This window comes from Phodopus roborovskii, unplaced genomic scaffold (genome assembly GCF_943737965.1).
Source record: "Phodopus roborovskii unplaced genomic scaffold, PHOROB, whole genome shotgun sequence".
NCBI classification, from domain to species: Eukaryota; Metazoa; Chordata; class Mammalia; order Rodentia; family Cricetidae; genus Phodopus; species Phodopus roborovskii.
The window spans coordinates 9,249,516-9,270,649 of record NW_026126525.1 but is presented as its reverse complement, the minus strand read 5'-3'; the positions used below and the strand labels follow the sequence as shown (position 1 = coordinate 9,270,649).

Below are 21,134 nucleotides of genomic sequence, written 5' to 3'. Positions count from 1 at the left end.
CGTATGTACAAGCCCCTGTGTAACGGAGCCAGACCTCCACTTTAATCTCCATGGTTAAGCACCGGGCAGCATTGTTTGCTCCAGCTTTCTGACATGTGGTAGCCTCCAGTCAAGTTGGAGTTGCCTGTCTGGGCTGTCCAGGTTACCATCTAGGTACCTGTGACTAGGTCTTAATGTCTTAATGACATTTTGTAGCTTTTAAAACTAGTTCTATTTTTAGTTGGATGGCTTGAAAAGAAAAAAACCAATAAATGATATATATTTATATTATATATTAAACTCTTAAACACTATTAAAAGTATGTTAAATTTATTTTACTTTGTTAAATTAATTTTAGGTAAAACTCAATATTTTTGGTATTAAGATATAACTTATTTTAGGAGATACTATACCTTGTAGATCTCTCAGGTCTTTATTATAAGGGTTGAATATAAACTAACAAATAATCTAATTAAATGTTAGTTATTTTAGTCTAATAATGATAATAAAACTCTAAAGAATAAACTAGCTTTTAAAATATATAACTCGTATTACATGGATAATTTTTGCATTTTTGAAATCAAGCTCATAATTTCCTGATACGAGCTAGGCTTTGTCCCTTGGAGTCACTGTTTATGATACTTTGTTCAAGGCACTAGGTTTAGATGGGAGTTGAGTCTGTTCTGACATGTAGCTCTATCTTAGTCCTGTGACTGTGGACACTCACTGTTTCACTAGAAAAGCTGAGAATAGCTAATGTAAGTTTTCATTTCAGACATATTTTATATAATTTAAGCATTAGAAGTATTTTAAGGGTAATGAAGTAGGGCTGGCCATGGAGATGTTCTAATACAACTCAAGGTTTTTTGGTTACATAATTGGATATAAATTTCAACACTGGAAAATTGAAATATAAATCACTCAAAAAATAAATGGTGGTTAATGGTCATTTTTGGTTAGACAGAATATCTTAGGGACTTGACATGTGCTGTAAGGTTGATGTAAGTATGTTACTAGTCCTTATAACACTGCTCAAATTTCTGACCATGATGATGAGAAAGAATATTGAAACAAAGAATTGTGGTCCTTATTGTTAGTATGCCAAGAAGGCATTTCTTAAAAAAGACAAAAACAAAACAACAACAACGACATCAACAACAAAAACCCCTCAAAACTCTAGTGCCAATCCTCTGCTGCTCTGCTAAATAAATTATAATGTGCATACTTATCCTTTTCTCAGTGATTAGGATAATTTCAAAATAAAGATATTTTAGCTAATAGTGAGAATTATATTTTTAAATTGGCCCATTTTCAAACATTTTTTATTTTAAAAACAATCTTTTCTCATTTTACACACCAATCCCAGTTACCACTCCCTCCCCTCCTCCTGCTGCCCCTCCCCTCCTCCTGCTGCCCCTCACCCCACCTCCCATCCACTCCTCAGAGAGGGTAAGGCTTCCCATGGGGAGTCAGCGAACTCTGGCACGTTACTTTGAGGTAGGACCAAGGCCCTCCTCCCTATATCTAGGCCGAGCAAGGCATCCCTCCAAAGAGAATGGGCTCCAAAAAGCCAGTTCAAGCCAGTGGCCCCACAGACTGCCCAAGCCACACTTTGGTCACCCATGTTCAGAGGTCCTAGTTTGGTCCTATGCAGGTTATTTTAAAGGGAATTGTTTTAGCAGAACCGTCCATCTCCTCAGTGAGACCCTGGAGCCTTCTTGAATAATTAAGTATTCCCTAAGGTCACTGGTTTTATGTTGTCAATTCAGCTTTTGTTTTGTGTCACTTTTTAAGAGTATAATGATACATGCCATCTGCCCAGCACAGAGGTAGATGTTCATAGTTAAGTTCATTTACAGAACAAATTTGTGCCATTTCCTCTAAGCATTACCAAATCAGTTAGTCATTGACCTCATCCTAGAACAGATCCTTCCTCCCGACCCCCGTGATATGCTTTTCTGTGGTGTTTGTCTTCAGTTTTCATCATAATCTTTGGACCTGTTATTACAGGGTTCATGCTTGAACCAGATCCAGAACTCAGACCTGATATATTTCAAGTATCCTACTTTGCATTTAAATTCGCCAAAAAGGATTGTCCAGTCTCCAACATCAATGTAAGTAGTTTTTCAAGTAGGTAAGACTTTAAAATCTATTTTAATTATGAGTGTGTTTACATATCTGTGTATACGCTTTAAGAGCTACTTGTTTCCTGACAGGTGGTCTTGAGAGTGTATGATAGTTTGTGTATGAAGCTTCATTTCCTAGACTTCTCTCAGGGTTCTGGAGAGCTTCTGCAGGATTCTTGGCATTGCGGAGAGAGATAGAACATGATGTGTCAGTCACAGAGCATTGGCTGTTATTATTAAGTACTGAAGCATTTGAGAACAGGATTTTAGGTTTTTGGTTTTTAACCAAGAGGTATGGTCAGACATTACTGGGGCAGACTCAAAGCACAGTGTTAATTGCAAACCTTGGGATCCTTTGATGTAAATAGTAGAGGCATTGTAGAACTGACTACAGATATTTCTTGTATATCTTCATGGTGGCTGATCCCGTTCTCCCCTGTAAAAACTAGGTTAGGATTTATGATTGTAGCTAATAAATAGCACAGCAGCCCAGTGCTAGGCCAAGTACAGTGCTCATTTGGGGTCACCTGATTTTACTCAAAAGGCCTCCTTCCTTCCCTCCTCCTCCCTCCCTCCCTCCCTCCCTCTCCCTCCCTCCCTCCCTTTCCGTCCCTCCCTCCCTTCCCCTCCCTCTGTCCCTCCCTCTTTCCCTCTCTCCCTCCCTCCCCCTCCTTCCCTCTCTCTCTCCCTCCCTCCCTCCCCCTCCTTCCCTCTCTCCTTCCCTCCCTCCCTCCCCATCCTCCCCTCCTTCCCTCCCTCCTTCCCCCTCCTTCCCTTCCTCCCCCTCCTTCCCTCTCTCCTTCCTCCCCTCCCTCCATCCCCCTCCTTCCCTTTCTCCCTCCCCCTCCTCCCCCTCCCTCCCTCTCTCCCTCCCCCTTGCCTTCCTCGCTCCCTCCATATATCTATCCCTCCCTCCCTCCCTCCCTCCCTCCCTCCCTCCCTCCCTCCCTCCCTCCCTCCCTCCCTCCCTCCCTCCCTCCATCTCTCTCTCCCTCTCTCTACATAGTCCTGGCTGTCCTGGAACTCACTATGTAATCAGGCTGGCCTCAAACTCACAGATTCCAGCCTGCTTCTGCCTCTGCCTCTGCCTCTCAGAATGCTGGGATTAAATATGTATGCTGTCATGCCTGCCTCAAAGGCTTTGACTTCTAGTTCCCTTCCTGCATACTACAATGAGCTGTACATGCCAGATTTTTAGGTCATCATTGAGTGTAATACATCCTAACACCGTAGAGGTCATTCTGTTCTGACTTACCTTTTCTTCATGTGTAACTTACCTACTTGGACAGAGGAAGAACTGTGGCGCCTTCTCCTCCTCTTTAGAGCCCTCACTGTATCACTTTAGTGTTTCTCTTATGATGTTCTGATGTTTTAGGGAGGAGAGTAGCTTTATCCTAGGTTTCACTGAGTTTCAGCTTTCTGTTTAGCTCATGCTCACAGTACCCAGACTGAAACAGATGTGACATAAAAAGATGCACTGTCTCCCATTTCCGTTTTCTAGACTTGACAGTATCATGACAGTTGTCTGTAGTATAGAAACACACAATTGTTATTCTGGTTGTGTAATTATTTTCTCAAGTACAAAATGTTATAATCTCAAATGTTACAAACTCAAGATTTACTGAAAAGAATGCTGTATACAGTAGTGCTGTGTTCATCCTCCAAAGATCTCTGTGTGAACATCAATATAAAGATGGCAGTTGTGTAACGTCATGTTTCCAGATTAAACCAGGGGAGTACATGAATAATTTGTAATGCATATCATGAAAACAGTAGCATCTCAGGCAGTGTTTTGAAAGTTTATTAGCCTACTATAGTCTAAAAAAATGACTACAACTCAAATTAAAAACTAATTGTGAAAAATGTGTTTTTTCCCTCCAGAATTCTTCTCTTCCCTCAACTCTCCCTGAACCGATGACCGCTAGTGAAGCGGCTGCTAGGAAAAGCCAAATGAAAGCCAGGTAGGCTGAAAGCACCAGGCTCTCTGTAAAAGAAAAGACTGTGGCAATCCCATTCCCCGAAATGCGGTGTTGTCCAGTCTGTGGTACTGTAGCGAGTGAGTACAGAGTAAGTTTCAAAGGTAGTGGGCTTGCCACTTGTCATAGGAACTGCTTACTCATCTGGGTAGGTGAGAGTGTTAACTGCTGATGTTGCTGTGGGCCTCTGTGATTGCTGTCATTTTCATCACTCACTATTCTTAATTCAGGAAACTTTAGATTTGAGTTGATAGCCATTAGGCCTATTGTTTATATTTAAGAAATGAAATAATAATTGTCACAGGATATTTGTGTTTGTAATTATTGAATATATGTGTGTGTATAACTAGGAAGCTTGGTAAAGAATTAAATTTGAAACCTTACTTTTCATTCATACTCTATTTCTTGAGTTCTATTATGTAGAGTGAGCCTTAAAATCTGGGGCTGGAGAGATGATTCAGCCATTAAGAATACATAATGGTCTTGTGGGTGTCTTGAGTATCATTAAAATGAGCCGTAATTGGCTATGGCTATCAGTGACCTTACTTATCTTTGTTACACTTTTTTAGAAGACTTGTATTCTACCATGCTGCTCACCCTGCCTATTATTTTTACAAGATGGCATACCCACAATATATTCACACAATTTCTGGGTGAAAATGGCCTTAAATTTGTTTGGGATAATTTGCTGCTTGTTTATAGTGTTTTGACCATATGTGCTCTCCACTCCCATCCTTTGCTCGCCCCCTCCACACTGGCGCCCCCCCCCTCCCCCCACTTCCCAGCCAGTCCCTCTGTAATACTGTTCATGTCATTTTCTAAAGCTTGTGATGCAGTGTTTTTTTCCTTTTGGGGAGATAATTGTTCCGGTGGCTCCCTCTTGTGCTACATGTAGGAATTGTGAAAGAGCTGTAGGTGTGTGCTGGGATTGCTAGAAAAATAAAGCACATGAAGTTGTGAGGGTGACAGGGAGGGAGTTGGAGGGGTGGTGGTGGGCACTGTATTTGATCCAGACACATTTTTTAATATGTAGGTATTAAAAATAATTATTTACTTTCTGTTTTTGTTTGTTCTTTTTGAAAATTCACCTATGTCTGCTAATCGTATTGCTTTAAAAATCGTGTTAGCACTGTACTGTCTGCATTTGGGGTCTATGCTGTGTCCTAGTCAGACATTTCTCATAATTCTCATTTAGTGTTCTAGGAGAACAGAGGTTGGAGGTGAGTCAGCAGCCTTACCCGACAAGCACTGTGTCTTGTCTTTTACTGCTCCAGTGCAAGCTAAGGGGTTTATTTCTTGTGTCTTTTTAAAGAACTGAATCTCAGTTTTGTCACAAAATTCATGAGAGGGTTTCTGTTTGTATTCTGTCAGGCTCAGGCCATCCTTTAGGGACTAATGTGGTCATCTGTAACTAACATGGCTAGAAATGAATTGTAAACTAGAAATAGTCTCAATATTTGGAGTGAATTCTATTTTTCTATTATAGAATAACAGATACCATTGGACCAACAGAAACCTCAATTGCACCAAGGCAAAGACCAAAGGCCAATTCCACTACTGCCAGCTCCAGTGTGCTGACCATTCAGAGCTCAGCAACACCTGTTAAAGTCCCTGCCCCTGGTGATTTCAGTAACCACAAACCAAAAGGTAATTAGCCTTTGCAGTTCTGACCTCCTCATGATATGGATTAACGTGATGTGGTTTGAGTCCCTGAGAATATAAGTGAATTTAATATGGTAAAGCACAGAGCACAATGCTTTAAGAAATAGGGCTGGATAAATGGCTCAGTCAGTAAAGTGCTTGCTGCGCAAATGTGGAGATCTGGACTTAGATTCCCAGCACCCACAGTAAAAATAGATGGGTGTGGCAGTGTGCTCCTATAGCCACAGTATGGGGTGGTGGAGGTAGAGGTGGGAGGAGCTTGGGGGTAGTGAGGGAATAGAGACAGACTGCTTGTAGGTTTGCTAGCCAGCCAGTCTGACTGAAATGAGAGCTCTAGCTTTAGTGAGAGACCTTGTGTCAGAAGAAAAGAAAATGGGAAAATGATTGCAGGACATCCGGATCCCCCTTTGACCTCTACTTGTGTGTGTGAGCACACCTACATACATATGTGTACACAGTCATAAACACCCTGTTTTCCACAAGAACCTGTCTATTGATGTCTAATAAGCTGAACTATTTTTCTAAAGGTGTTTTAAGAGGCAGAGTTGCTAGTAATTTTAATGTGTATAGATACATCAGTTTGCTTTGATACATAAGTAGAAACACATCCTCTGAGTCATCACCTAGTAGGTTTGAGGGTGGCAGTAACATTTAAAAAGCATTGGTGCTTCTGTGTTGCATTGGACAGGAAGTAGTTTACATTTCCGTCCTTGCAGAGTTACAAGTCTCTAGAGCCTTGGTGAAGGAACAATATGGATATCACAGCATAAGCACTGTTCTTATTTGATTTTGAGAAATTGTTTCTTAAATGCATTATGATAAGTGTTATAATACCTAAAAAATGTTCCCACAGGGAAATATCTCTAATAGTTGTCAAAGATGTAATCTGAAGAATCACCACCTCCAGGAAAGCCTGATTCGTGTAATATTTCCTGACAAATTTGTCTTGTTTTATTGTTGAAATGTTTTTATTACAGGTACTGTGGTGGTTAGGACCACATATTTTGACTCTCATGAATCTGATTTGAGTTATATTTACCCCATTTTTAAAACTAACGTATCTAATAAAAACATGAGTGCCTATCTAATCATATTCCTGAGAAGTTTAAATGAGGGCTTAATGTAACTTGTGGTCCAGAAGTATTATGCAATGTTGACTGGCATTTACTATTACTATTGTTAAGTACAAGCTCAGAGAAGGTGATGTTTATCTTTGCATTACCTGGCATATTGCTGCAATAAGTTTGTGATATTAAGTACATCTGTTGGAATATTAATTCCACGGGAAAGAGATGATGACATTTTGACCTCATTCGTATACAATTCCCCTTTCATTTAAAAATTATTTTCTGTGTGTGGGTGTTTCATCTGCTTGTATGTATGTGTGTGACGTGTACACCTGGTGGTGGAGGCCGGGAAGGGCATCAGATGCCTTGGAACTGGAGTTGCAGGCAGTGCTGGGACTGCAGGCTTGGCTTTGTTGTGTGGGTGCTGGTGAGGGGCAGCACTTCACTGACCAAGCCATCTCCTCAGCCGCATTTGTAGGTTTTTTTTTTTTTTTTTTTTTTTTTAGGTGCTTTGTGCTGATTTCCATAGTGACTATTCCAGTTTATATTCACATTAGTGTACTTGAGGGCACCAGTTTCAAAGCAGCATTTGTCAACCCCCCCCCCCCCCGGCCTTGTGTTAGCCATTGTCACTATACTAAGATAGACTTCCAGTGTAGTTTTTATATGTATTTCTTGGATGGGTTAGGATGTTGAACACTTCCTCTGGTATTTTCATTTGTATTGCTTTCTTTGAGAGCTGTCTATTCAGTTCATTAGTCAGTTTCTTGATTGGATGGGCTTTTGGTTCCTAATTTTTGGTGTTCTTTATGGATATGTAAATTCTTGGTTAGTTGTAAATCCATATGTGGATAGTATCTTCATTTTCTACTGCAGAACAGCCTTTTATTTTCATGCGGTTCTGCTTGTCTTTCTCAGGGTGGTTTGCTGTACTGCTGGAGTCCCTTACTCCCTCCCTCTGTCTCTCCCTCCTTCTGTCTCTGCCTCCGATTTATTTACTTTAATTTTATGTGTGTAGGTGTTTTATGCATGCCTGGTGCTTGCATGACTGGATATGGTGCCTGTGGAGTCTCAGAGCCTCTGAGACTGCCATCTTAGATGGGTGTGAGCCATCATATGGGTGTGGCTTCCAGTGTAGTGCTTATATGGGATTCCCAAGTGTGTGAGTGGATCTGTGTTTCTTGTACCTTGGGCTCTTTTCTGTTTGTTTTTGTTTTGTTTAATTTTGATGCATTAGTTTTTTTTAAAAATTTATTTATTTTATATGCACTGGTGTGAAGGTGTCTGGTCCCCTGGAACTATAGTGACAAGACAGTTGTGAGCTGCCATGTGGGCGCTGGGAATTGAACACAGGTCCTCTTGGAGAGTAGCAGTACTCTCGACTGCTCTGAACTGAGCCATCTCTTCAGCCCCAATGTGTTAGTTTTTGTTTTATCTTACTATAATTTATTTTATTGTCCCATAGAAGCCTATTTGTTTTCTAGTGAGAGGTAGGAAGGAAGTGGATCTAGATGTGAGGGGAAGTGCGAAGGAACTGGGAGGAGTAGAGGGGAGGGGGAGGGGAAACAGGATATATATATATATATATATGTATATATATATATATTATGAGAAAAATATATTGCAATAATAGGAAAGTAAAAGAAAACAGCGATGTAAGCCATTAATATGTGAAAGGCAGAGCTCCGTGGAATGAAATAAATTAAGAGGAAATGCTAGGTGAAGGAACAAGAAAGATATTTGATCTAAACTTTAAATAGTGGGATTTCGGTAGATGAGAGTGAAGCCTTAAGACCCAGAGAGTCTTGCTGGTGTGGATGCATGCTCATCAGGGTGTATGCTGGAGTGGGACTTGCAGTGCATGTGTGTGTGGCTACTTCCTGGGGAGGATGATGAAGCCAATGCATGGTGCATTCATAAGATACTTAATTGTTGGAGTTGTGGATGACAAAATTACATTTCATGGGCAGTTACAATTACAATAAGTACTTAGTTTAGACTGTGTAATGTAAGGCTATAGAAATGTCTTAATTAAATACCTTGAAATCCAGCCATCTTGTTGAAATTACGTGTGTATTAATGTTTTGGAACTACAGGCGCACTGAGACCTGGAAACGGGTCTGAAGTCTTAGTGGGTCAGGGAACCCCTCAGCAACCACCACAGCAACATAGAGTCCTCCAGCAGTTACAGCAGGGAGATTGGAGATTACAGCAACTTCATTTGCATCGAGTTCCTCACCAGCAGCAGCAGCAACAGCAGCAGCAGCAGTTGCAACAACAGCAGCTGCAACAGCAGCAGCAGCTACTTCAAAATGCTTATTTGCAGCAGGTAGGGTTTTTATTACTTTAGATAGGGAAGTAGCGTGAAATTCACACAACAGTCAGGTATCATTGCATTCACTTTTGTGTCATAGGCTTAGTATAATGTGAACTGTATTCAAATAAACATTTGCCTGAGTTTCCTGCTCAGGGAAGAATATCTCATTAATTTTCATTTGATGCTAAATGAAGAGAGTCACATCATGGCTTTATGAAACAAAAGTGCTTATTTGGTATTCAGAAATTTGTTATATTTTGAGTTCATTCCATGCTACCTTGATGTATTTTCAAAAGTAACATTGTCTTTTTATTATTTTATTTATTTATATTTTTGGCTCTCAGCATAGTCTTTAACTGCTGAGTCATTTCTGTAATCCTGTTTTTAATTTTCAATAGTTTTGACTGTGTTGGAATAGAGTAAAAAAGAACCATTATTCTGCTCTCTGCTTTATAGAACCCTTCCCAATTCTAGTCTCACTAAACTTTCCTACATGGAAGTACTGTAAGCACAAGTGTTGTATGTTTGGGTGAGGTGTGTGTGAGCTAACGGTGCACATGACACTTGCCTTTGTGTCACTTCCTGCACTATCGGCTGATAGACAGAGCGAGGGCAGGGAGCACAGGAGAGCTTCTGTAATGAAGCAGAGATCACTGAAGGCCGTCCATCTTCATCAACTAGGAAATGCTGACCAGTGTGTGCTAGCTCTGCTCCAAGCATCCGTAAACTGCGCTCGCTCATACAGGTTTAGCTAGACTCTTGTTTTGTTACTACCTTAAAACTAATTCTGATAAACATATATAAAGTGGCAGTCTTATGTTGGTTTTAAGATCTGATTTTCTTAATCACTTACAAAAACAGAATTTGGGATGGAGAGATGGCCCGTTGGTTAAGAGCACTAGCTTCTTTTGCAGAGGACCCAGGTTCAAGTCCTAGTGCCCACATGATGGATGGTTCAACCATCAATAACTCCAGTCCCAGGGAATCTAGTGCCCTCTTTTGGACTCTCTGGGTACTGCATGTACATGATGCACAGACAGACATTCAGGCAAGACACCCATACATACAAAATAAATAATAATAATAAAAAATCCTCTGGCATTGAATAGGTATGAATATTGTTTGTTTTAGTTACTGTTCTATTACTGAGTAGACACCATGATCAAGGCAAGTCATAAAGTGTCTATGGGTGCTTGCTTAACAGTTTACGAGGGTCTCTATGGTCACCATGGTGGGTGATGTGGCAGGCAGGCAGGCAGGCAGGCTGGCATGTGCTGCAGCAGTTGCTGAGAGATCTGCATGTTTCTAGAAGAGAGAGAGAGAGACTGGACCTGCAGTGGGCTTTTGAAACCTCAGAACTCATCCCCAGTGACACACCTCCAACAAGGCCACACCTACTGATCCTGCCCAAATAGTACCATTGACTGGGGAATACCATTCACACATATGAGGCTGTGGGGGCCGTTCTCATTCAAACCACCATAGTATTGATTTCTGTTTTTTTCCCCCATCATAGTATCAACATGCAGTGCAGCAGCAGCAGATACTTCAACAACAGTTTTTAATGCATTCAGTCTATCAGCCACAACCTCCCGCATCACAGTATCCTACAATGGTAAGGGCTGTGTAATATCTAGATGTTCCCTACAGGTGTGTATTACTAAGTTGGAATTTACAGTATGCGTGGCGGCATGTAGGCTCTCATGATCCACAGTCAGCTTGGGTGTTGTGGAAACGAGTCAGTCCAGCGAATGCATGTCATGCATGTATAAGGACCTAGTTTAACCTTCAGCACCCATTCAGAAATCTGGCCTCAAAATAGCTTGCACCTGTAATCCCAGCTATAAGAAGGCAGAGATAGAAAACCTGGGGTTTGCTGGGCAGCCAGTCTAGCTGAATCATTGAGCTCCAGGTCCAGTGAGAGACCATGTCTCAACAAATAGTGTAGAAGTCATGACAGATAAACATCCAAATCTTAACCTCTGTCTACACACATGCAAATTGGTTTGTTATTTAACTGAGGGAAGATGGAAAGATGGCTCAATAAACAGTGTTTGCTATGTAAGTTAGAGGACCTGAGTTCAGATCCCAAGCCCTAATTAGAAGTAGAAAGCTAGCAGCACATGCTCCCCAGCATCCCACTGGGTGGGGCTAGAAAGAGGTCGATCCTTGAAGCTCATTGGCCAACCATTTCTAGCTGAATTGATGAACTGATTTGGTGACAGATCATGTCTTAGAAAACAAACTAGAGATTGATAGAAACATCCGGTTTTGGTCTTGGCCTCCACATGTACTTACACCCTGGCCCCTCCAATGTATTTATACACACAAATTAAAATATTACTTAAGTGATACATTTTCATCGAAGGCAGATATCCACAAGCAGTGTGCAGGTAAACTCTTGCATCTGAGTGTGTCACATTATAACTGTCTGATGACACTTGTGTTTGTAAGAATTCCTTTTTTCATATATATATATATTTGATTCAGCAAGTATCTGTTGAGTAAAAGGGAAACATAGAAGGACTGTACAATGTATTTGCTCCAATGGGCAGTTTATTCCTCCCTCCCTTCTTCCCTCCTCCTCTGCCCCCCCCCCCCCTTTCTTCCTGAGAATCAGTTTACCTTAACCTAATCCTTTGTCTTTTTCATAAAACCCTTAAAGGAGGAGTTTTTAATCTGGCCAAGGGATTCTGGCTTTTTTATATTAAATGAGTTTAAATCACTGCCATGTAGTTCTCTGATAACAACTACTTCTTCAGATACATAATATTTTTTTTGGATTTCCAGTTTCTTTTCCATGGGAAGAGGAAGGAACACATAGGTGTAGTGCTGAGGTGACTTGAATGTGGGTTGTATGTTGTGTCTTGTTTCAGATGCAGCAGTATCACCAGGCTTTCTTGCAGCAGCAGATGCTAGCTCACCATCAGCAGCCTCAGCACCATCAGCAACCTCTGCAGCAGGCATCACCTGAGTATCTTACCTCCCCTCAAGAGTTCTCACCAGCCCTAGTTTCCTATGCTTCCTCCCTTCCAGCTCAGCTTGGACCCATGGTGGATTCCTCTTTCAGTGCCAACAGGCAAGTGTTTTTCTATTGACGACAAAGGGACTCATTGTGGAAGTGGGTGACACTGATGGGAAGGGCCACTACATGGCTCTTGAATTGACTTAGATGATCTTCATGTTGAGCTGATTTGTTTCTCCCTAATCTTCTGTTGTGTGCCTTCCCTCCTCCTGTTGCCATCTAGCACTTCTGCCAGTTCTATTTTCAGACAAAGTTATCCATACATGTGGACATTTAGGTAAGGAATGTATTGGTGTGCAAGTCACAGCATTCTTTTTAATTTTAGCACAACCAAAATACCGGAAGCCTACTTTAGTAGTTGAAAATAACCCGTGTAGTCATGTAGACTTTTTCTACTTATGCGTTACTGCTACCTTCAGTTAACTTGACTATTCATAAAGTTTACACATTTTTTTTTTTTAACACAGGGACAAACATTTTAATTATGTCATGCATAGCAAACTCAGTATAGTTGGGGAATAGTGAATTTTAACTATTGAGGTACACTGGTTAGAATTATTATGTGGGTACTTTATATGGGAAGTCATTACAAAGTTTCTCACACTTGGATGTGACATTAATATTAGTGAGTACTTTGGGATCTTGGAATTGAGTCAGTGTGAAGTGGTTGGGAGATAGCTTGTTAAAGTGTTTTCCACGCGGGTACAAAGATCTGCATTTATCTTCAGGGCCTGTTAAAGCGGGAGTGATGGGGAGGTGGAGATGGTGGATGTGTGGAGATCCCAACCCAGTTTAATTGATGAGCCCAAGCCATTTAAGAGACCTAGCATCAAGAAACAAGGTGGGCAGCCCCTGTGGAACACCACTAGAGGTTGGCCTCTTCCCCCCATATGTGTGCATGCACACAAACATGCACAAGTGTATGTGTGCACACAAAGACACACCCCTCCCAGCCCAAAGTGATCCCTGTGGACATCTGTAAATTCAAGACAAATTCAAGACTGAAATTAGCTGATAAACTCATTACCCGGACACCAAAGAGGCTCTTATAGTTCAGGCTTTGAAGCAGTAGCTGAGAGAGGGTATATGAGTTTGAGTGGACAGTGGGCGTGAGGAACAACCATATCAAAGAAGGTAGTCAGTCATAGTGTTGTGTGAATGAGTGGGAGGGAGGAAAAGAGGGAGGGAGGAGGGAGATAGGGAGGGAGATGGGGAGGGAAGGAAGGAGAAGAATGATAGGGATCTGTTATGTACTGGGGTGACACCAGGAAGGAGATTTTTAAAAAAATAATGAGATGCTTTTCTGAAGCAAAAGTATTTGCTTCAAAAATAGTACATTAGTTCGACCAAATTCGTGTAATGGAGAACAGAATTTAAAGGTACAAATCAAGTGTTTGCCACTTGCTCACTCTAGTTTTTGTTCATGTGCTTAGCACTTTTCTATAATATATTAGTAGCATTATTTTAAGAAAATTTAGGCCTAAACCACATCCTTGAAGCAAATTAGAATCTCATATTTTGCTTGGTTGTAGTTGGTATAGGCTCATTAAGCTGCTGGTTTTATTAGAAATCCACATGGCAACACCAGATTTACTTTCCAGCACTGCCCAGAGAAACAGAAATAACAAACAAAAAACAAAACACAAATGAAGTTCAGATAGTGTGTACGCTGTGCAGCAGTAACACAGACCCTCTCATTCAGGGTTTCACTGTCAGTACTACTCATTGTGCATGGTGTACTTCAGAGGCTGACTGACAACCCTTCAGAAGTATAAGTTTATACAAGTCTCAATAGCCCTAAAAGCCAGCGGTCCCTACTGTGGGAGCCTCAAAAGTCAGTGTCTTTTGTTGTCCTTTTGAGACAGTCTCATGATGTAGCTCTAGCTGTCCCAGAGCTTGCTACTGGACTAGGATGGCCTGAGTCTTAAAGATGTACCTGCTTTAGCCTCCCAAGTGCTGGGGTTGAAGGCATGTGCCACCATGTCTAGCTAAAGTCAGTAAAGCTAAACACTCCACAGCAGAAATCTTTGCACTTGTCATCTGTCTGGAAATTGAAGCCAGGGCCTTGGGCATGCCAAGTGCCTATTTTTCCTGTGAACCTGTGCCTCCAACCTCTCTGTTACTTAAAAGAAAAAGAAAAGATTCATTTTTATTTTATGTGTATGAATGTTTTGCCTATGTCTATGCATGCACACCATGTAGGGACCTGGTTCCCCGTAGGGCCAGATGAGGGCACTGTCTCCTAGAAATGGGGTTGCACATGGTTGTCAGGCACCATGTGGGTCCTGGGAACTGAACCCAGATCCTCTGCAAGAGCAGGAAGTGCTGTTAACCAATTCATCATGTCTTTAATTTGTTTAAAATGCTCTTAATTATTTACAGCTGTTTAAATCAAATGCCATTTAAAGAAATGCAGTGTGGTAAAGTAAGTAATTGTAACTATAGTGAGAAAGTCATGTGGGATCAGGGATTAGGTTTCATTCTTTTTGGATAGAAGTATAAAGAATTAACCTCCTGACTCCCAGCCCTGAGTGCTCTGTGTGGTGTTGGACCCCCTGGCCTTGCAGCTGTATTTAATATGTCTTTAAATTGTGGATTAAGGTGACACTGTTGAGTAGTGTACCAAAAACAGTCTCTGAGTTCATCCCAGGAATGGGAGGAGAATGGCTCACACAGGAAGCCAGGCAGTTTGAAAAGCTGTCTGCAAAAGGGAAATGCTCTCTTGAGTTTTCCCATCCGCTGTGCGTCTTAAGGACCTAGCAAGTCCAAAACACTTTGAAAGTAGAGATGAAATTCTGCCACATGAAGGTAGATTTATGACTTGGTCATACTCACGTTCTATTTACCAAGTAAGTCTGTTGAGTTGTAGGTAAATAACTCATTATTTCCCTTTTGTGTGCTGTAGACTTCAATAATTGTTTCACCATTCTTATTTTGACTGAAATGTAACAAGCAGGCCAGGGTTTAGGGATTAAGAACATCCTTTGCTCTCTGTTTTCACTTCTACAGCCTGTGTGTTGGGAATGACAGTGATTTCAGGAGATGAGCTAAGGCCTAACATTAAGCCATTTCTTTAACAAAATGGAGAGTCTTTCCCACTCTCAGTCTTTCAATAACTGCTGCTGGAGACCTGATAACTTTGTTCTTTTACCTCATTCTGTGCTGTGCCTCCTGGTTGGGGTGAGGAGGTACCCAGGTACCCCTTAGGTTGAGATACCTTTAGGCTGGGATTTTCTCTTAAAACCTAACAAGCCTGTTGGATAAATTCCATAGAACCAGCGGACTCAGGCCCAGGACCACACTTGAACACGGCAACTGATGTATTATGTGTCTACAAAAGAACCCCTATTTAACTTTGCCTGTTCATAAGGCAGAACTAGCAGGTCATGTTTTTAGGTAGGTATATTTGGTAGGGAGTATCATTTTTATTATGGTGTCTCAATATAGCATCATATGATACAGGGTACGTATCAGGTCACTTTACCACATTCAGCAGTGGTTTTAGAGTGGTCCTGTTGGGTGTGGCTACTGACTTTCACTTTAGGGCTTGTTAACTTTGAGAGTAACTAATACCAACTACTTGTTTTTTGTTTTTGTTTTGTTTTGGTTTTACATATACTGAATTATTTACTCTTTTCAGTAGCTGAATTAAAGTTTATGCTGTATTCCCTTTTTTCTTATTAATTTATTTCAAGACAGGGTTTCTCTGTGCAGCCCTACCTGTCCTGGAACTCACTCTGTAGATCAGGCTGGCCTTGAACTCACAGAGATCCACCCATCTCTGCCTCCCCAGTAATGGGATTAAATGTGTGTACCACCACAGCTTGGCTGCTGTGTTTCTTTTTCATGGACCAGAATACTGAGGCGTAAGGGGCTAAGAAAGGAACATATCAGGTGTGCCATACACAGACGGTTGTTGAGCTGTGTGCCTTGTGGAGGTAGTTCAGACTGCAGCTGTTGTCTGTCCGTCCTGTACTCCCAAGTCTTGTTTTCTAAGAGTTTCTAACGTGTAGAGTGGAACACCGACGTTTTCTTAATTGTAGCGTCATTCCTTTCATCCATTGTCTGTTCTCTTTCAACCAGGCCAGTTACTGAGAAGGAGGCAGTCACGCATTTCACAAATGAGAAGGCCGCCAGTCACCCACCAGATATGTCAGGGTGGAACCCTTTCGGAGAAGACAACTTCTCCAAGTTAACGGAAGAGGAACTGCTGGACAGAGAGTTCGACCTTCTCAGATCAAGTAAGGGACACTTGAAGGCTTATTTTGCTTCACAGTAAAGTACAGCTCTATAATTCAGCAAGGCCAAAGACTGTTTCCAGGTGGCGTGAACAATTGTTTTTGTGTCTCTGAGGGAAAAAATTCAGGTCGCTTTCTTACATATACTATTAAACTATGTTGTGTCGCACATTTAGAAATTAGTTGCTTAACAGTAGCTAATAAACTCGAGATTGCTGATATCTTAACCCATAAAAACTACTATCTATGAATGTGCAATTCATATTATTCTCAAAACATGGGAGATATTCAAGTAGAAAAGACATTATCAGTACCTTGCCTTACTAATCACTTTGCAGCTCTTTGTTGTACACTCAGTAGAAGATATGGTGGATCTGAGACATGCTTGAAAATGCCCAGAGAAAACATGGGCTACTTTATGTTAATGTTGTGCCATTCCTTTTAATGAGTGGTGACATAAAGGGGTTGCTTTGTTGTCCTGATATGGCCAAAGCTAAATTAATTCTTTGCCACTTTAAATCTGATATGTCAATGTTTTTACTTGGAATCATTACTTTTTCTCAAACTACCTAATAATACGTCAAGACTTGCTACATGTATTTTAGAAGTAATCTTTTTTTTGGAAGAATGTGGTTGTTTTGAAGAGGTTTGCAGAATAAGAGCAAGAAACTTATTTTGTAGAGAATGTAGGTGATTTTCTAGTTTCTGAGGCTTGTGTATGTATGTATGTATATGGGTGTGTGTACATATGCAAATACACAGCGTGCTTCCCTGTTTTGCATATGAAGTGAAGGACCTAGTAAATAACTCCCAGTTTCTAATTTCTGTTTTATTTAGGTAACTAGCTTTATGAACACATTTAGAAAATGAAATGCTTTGTTTGAATTAGTGTGTATTTTATGTAAAATTTATAGATGACCTGCATTCATGTAAGGGATTCCTGTAAGGTATTCATGTTTGGCATCTAAACTTGTATTTTGTATATTGGTGAGTAAATATGGATATAAAAATGAATTTCAAGCCCCTGATAAACATTTGTTAACTTTGATAAAAACCAATCTTACCTCATATTAAAAAATGTTTTTAAATCAACATTTTTGTTTGGCATTTTTCCTAGAGTTTAAGTAGCCCCAAAAGCACGACTTTTAAGAAAAGGATTTAAATGATATCTTGAAGAATAGTAAAGGGAGATGCAGGAGGTCATTATGTGCTTGTCATTTATAGGATTATTTTAGTGTTTTATGAGTGTGTGTATGCACACACGTGTACATTAATGCTGTGGTGGTCTGGAGTCACCTTTGGTCCTTCTCCACTTTGTTCTTTGAGGGATAATCTCTCTGATGAATCCACAAATAAAAACGTGGTGCATCTAGTCATCTTGTTTGGAATTGCCTGTCTGCCTGCTGAGCCCTGGAGTTAGATAGTGACCACCATGTCCTCCTGGCATCCACACTGGGGATCTGGAGTCTCTCCTCACGCTGGTGCAGCAAGTGTGTTATGTGTGTTAGCTGAGCCATCTCCCCAGCCTAGGATTAATTTAGAAGGAGACAGTCCTAGTTTCAATGTGCTCTGATAAGGGACTATTAAGTAAATATTAACTGTTTTAAGTTTAAAAAAAAAATCATTATTTTCTTCTTCAAAAAGTTAGGGCCAGGTAAAGGATTTTACTATTTTGTGTCTTATAAAATGTGCTCTTTGTTTGGGATAGGCAGGAACTGTATATGAACATACCTGCATGTGTAATTTCGTCTTTTTAAAATTTTGGAACAACTGTTTTCAAATTTGAAGCTAGGAAGCATCAGTGACTCACATGTACTTGTGGTCCTATTTTTAAAGGCAGCTTAGACTACATCACACTGCATTAGAAGATGACAGGTCCCAAATGAAAGCCCAGGGAGTCAGGCGGGAGCAACCACTGTCCTTTGCAAAGTACCCAGTAGCCTTGAGTGGTGGTGTCACTATCACAGGGTTTCTGCCCTAGCTTTCAGCATGTAGCCTCGGATGGCATCTCACTGGAGTAGAGTCCCACTGAGGTCACTTGGCTGCCCTCACTTTCACCCTCCCCTCTTCCACATTGGGATTGATGGGACAGGGTTGTTAGGTTTAGACGCAGGGAACGAGGGCCATCACTCCTAACCTTAAGACATTTAGCTGGCATTTTGAAATTATATGTAATTCACGAGGTGTCTTGGTAAGTTAAAAATTAAATGAGTCAAGGGTACAATGCTAACTGCAGATGGGTGGATGGCAGCTGAAAGCAGGTGGAAAACATTCCATTCTCTTAACACAGAGTGAATGGGCTGGTGTTCTAAGAGAGGAGAAGTAGTTAGTGCCTTGTGGAAATTCAGAGATTGTTGATAATGTATAGAAACGTTTGTTTCCCTAGTTTTACTTAGCTGTAGAGGTCATCTTTGATACTTAATTTAGGTACAGCAGTATTGTATCCAACATTTGATTTGTAGGGTAGAGTCTAAGTCATTCTGATAGGCAAGGGCCTCTTCTAGAACCTTAATTTTGGTATAAGACTGTGCAGTGGGTATTCATTATTGCTTGGTTCTTGTCTCCTCAACCTTCTCCAAAATGAAGAAATAATTTATTAATGCCCTTGGCATACCACATAGTTTTGTTTGTACACTTGTTTCTTGGCACATATTTACTAACAGTTTTCCAGAGTTTGTAAAAGCAAATGGGTTAGATTGATAAAATCCTTTCTGGAAGAGAGTCTGCCATCTTCCTGTGGCTCTTGAGAACACTGTCCCTGTAAGTGATAGGTTGGTTGCGAATGACCACAGTTCAATGTTGCGTTACCATTCAGGATTTTCCTATTACGGTGGCATATGATTATTTGTTTAATAGAACAAAGATAACACCATCTAAAATATATATGACTTGTGTACTTCATATAGGAAGCAGTTTTAAAGTCATAGAAACATTTTGAGTTATTAAAACTAAAATATTAGGTAATTAATATTTTTTGTGATCTTTAGGAAAATCCTTGATTACCTATAGCAGGCATTTAATGTTTAAATTAAACTATTGTTGCTTTAACTTTCAGTGTAAATGAGTGTAACTTATGGTTCAGAATCTTTTACTGGCTCTTTCTTGGTAACAATACATTAAACCAAATTAAGCATTAGTAATAAAGTTTGTCTCAGTGATATCTTTAAGTTAAACTTGCTGTTGTCACTGTGTTTTGTACCAAAGCATCCAAATTTAGTTTGTAAGCCTCAGGAGTCTAGTTGTCATATTCAATATGTTAAACAGTAATTGAAATACCACCTGTTTGGGGAAAATCGAAACTTGCATAGCTGTATACTTGTAATTATAAATTAAGAACAATAGGAGGTTCATTGGTAGGCAAATAGATTTACTGTTCTCTGTTTAAAATTTCACCAAAAATAACTAAAAGGAATAATAGAAACTCAAAAGACTGGTTGGTTTGCAGTTTTACTGAGTATGTTGTATAATTTTTAAAGACACAGTGAAATAGTTGTGAATGTCAGGGTCTCTAATTAGTTTATGGTAACATACCAGCAGTCACCCTTTGCTAGGGTTCCCTCAGACCTGCTCCAATGTCCTAAACACAGAGCAACAATCTTCCAATTACTTTAGAATTGGCTCCAAAGTATCTATAGATACTGCTTTTTTACAGCCCTATTCATTAACTTTGCTTGAGGTCATTGTCCATTTAACCTACAACTTAAAATAACCTCCTAGAGTATTGTGTGGTAATGTTATGGAGAGTACTTTGCTTTCAGAATTGTAAAACTCTGTGTTTTCACTATCTCTATCAATTAAATGTCTTGGAAAGAATCCATCTTTATTTGCCAACATAATTCTTTTGAAAGGCACAGTGAGGTAAATTTCTTGTATTAAATTCAGGCCTTGTTCCATTGGGAGAAAACCATTCGTTTGAAACCAGGTCTTTAAAATGTGGCTTCACATTAAGAACTTTGTTTTTATTTCCATGTAATTGATTGTATAATAAGTTAATGTGTATTTGTTTTGTATTCTGTGTTCTGAGACCCAGATTATGTGAATTTTAGAAACTTTAAGTGTTTTAAAAAATATTCCATTAAAAATTGATTCTGTGTTTTGTGAACAATGAGAACATGATTCATTTTGTTATAAATGTATTTCGATTTCTGTTTGAAAATAACCGAGTAAATGAGTTTTTCATATAACAGTACCTCGTGTATTTTTCTGCATAGAGGCAGACCCCTACATAAGGATTAGCTCACTCCCACACGAAGTTTGTTTCTTTGCTATGACTGCACAGTGCTGTTTATATGTTTACCACAATTTACTTGATTGTTGAAGATTATATACTGAGTGCAAAACGATTCAAAGAGTGTAATAGTGATTTTGCACTTTCATAATCTGGGTGCCATTGTTATGATGGATGGTGTTTTGTACTGTGGAAACTTCTGTGTCCACATTTAGACATTCTGATTCATCGGGCCTATGTAAGAAGAGAAGAGGCTGCCCTGTGTTAGATCCCTGGCAGTATGCAGATGTTTTGGAAGGCTGTTCCTAATTCAGACTTAAGTTCCTGCATGCTGTATGGATTTCAGGAACTGCCCTTCTGACATACAGCTGTTGTGGCTGTCACTTGGCTTAGCCTCTTTTGTACTCCTGTTTCCATTGTCCCCACTCTTATATGATACACTCTAGAAGATTTATAGAAGACTGAGGACTTGGTACAGGAGGACTTGGATATGGTGCACAATCTCTGGTTTATAGT

The 21,134-nt window shown here is 40.2% G+C and overlaps 1 protein-coding gene across 1 annotated transcript in view; it reads left to right on the top strand.

Annotated features, from left to right (window-relative positions):
• The window catches only part of Bmp2k (BMP2 inducible kinase), an 82,643-nt gene that overhangs the window by 43,136 nt on the left and 18,373 nt on the right, over positions 1-21,134 (top strand). The window contains exons 8-14 of the mRNA XM_051198311.1: positions 1,990-2,093; positions 3,987-4,066; positions 5,568-5,728; positions 8,907-9,139; positions 10,644-10,742; positions 12,004-12,206; positions 16,236-16,393. Of these exons, the coding sequence (XP_051054268.1) occupies positions 1,990-2,093; positions 3,987-4,066; positions 5,568-5,728; positions 8,907-9,139; positions 10,644-10,742; positions 12,004-12,206; positions 16,236-16,393 (1,038 nt within the window). The remainder of the gene's footprint in view (positions 1-1,989; positions 2,094-3,986; positions 4,067-5,567; positions 5,729-8,906; positions 9,140-10,643; positions 10,743-12,003; positions 12,207-16,235; positions 16,394-21,134) is intronic.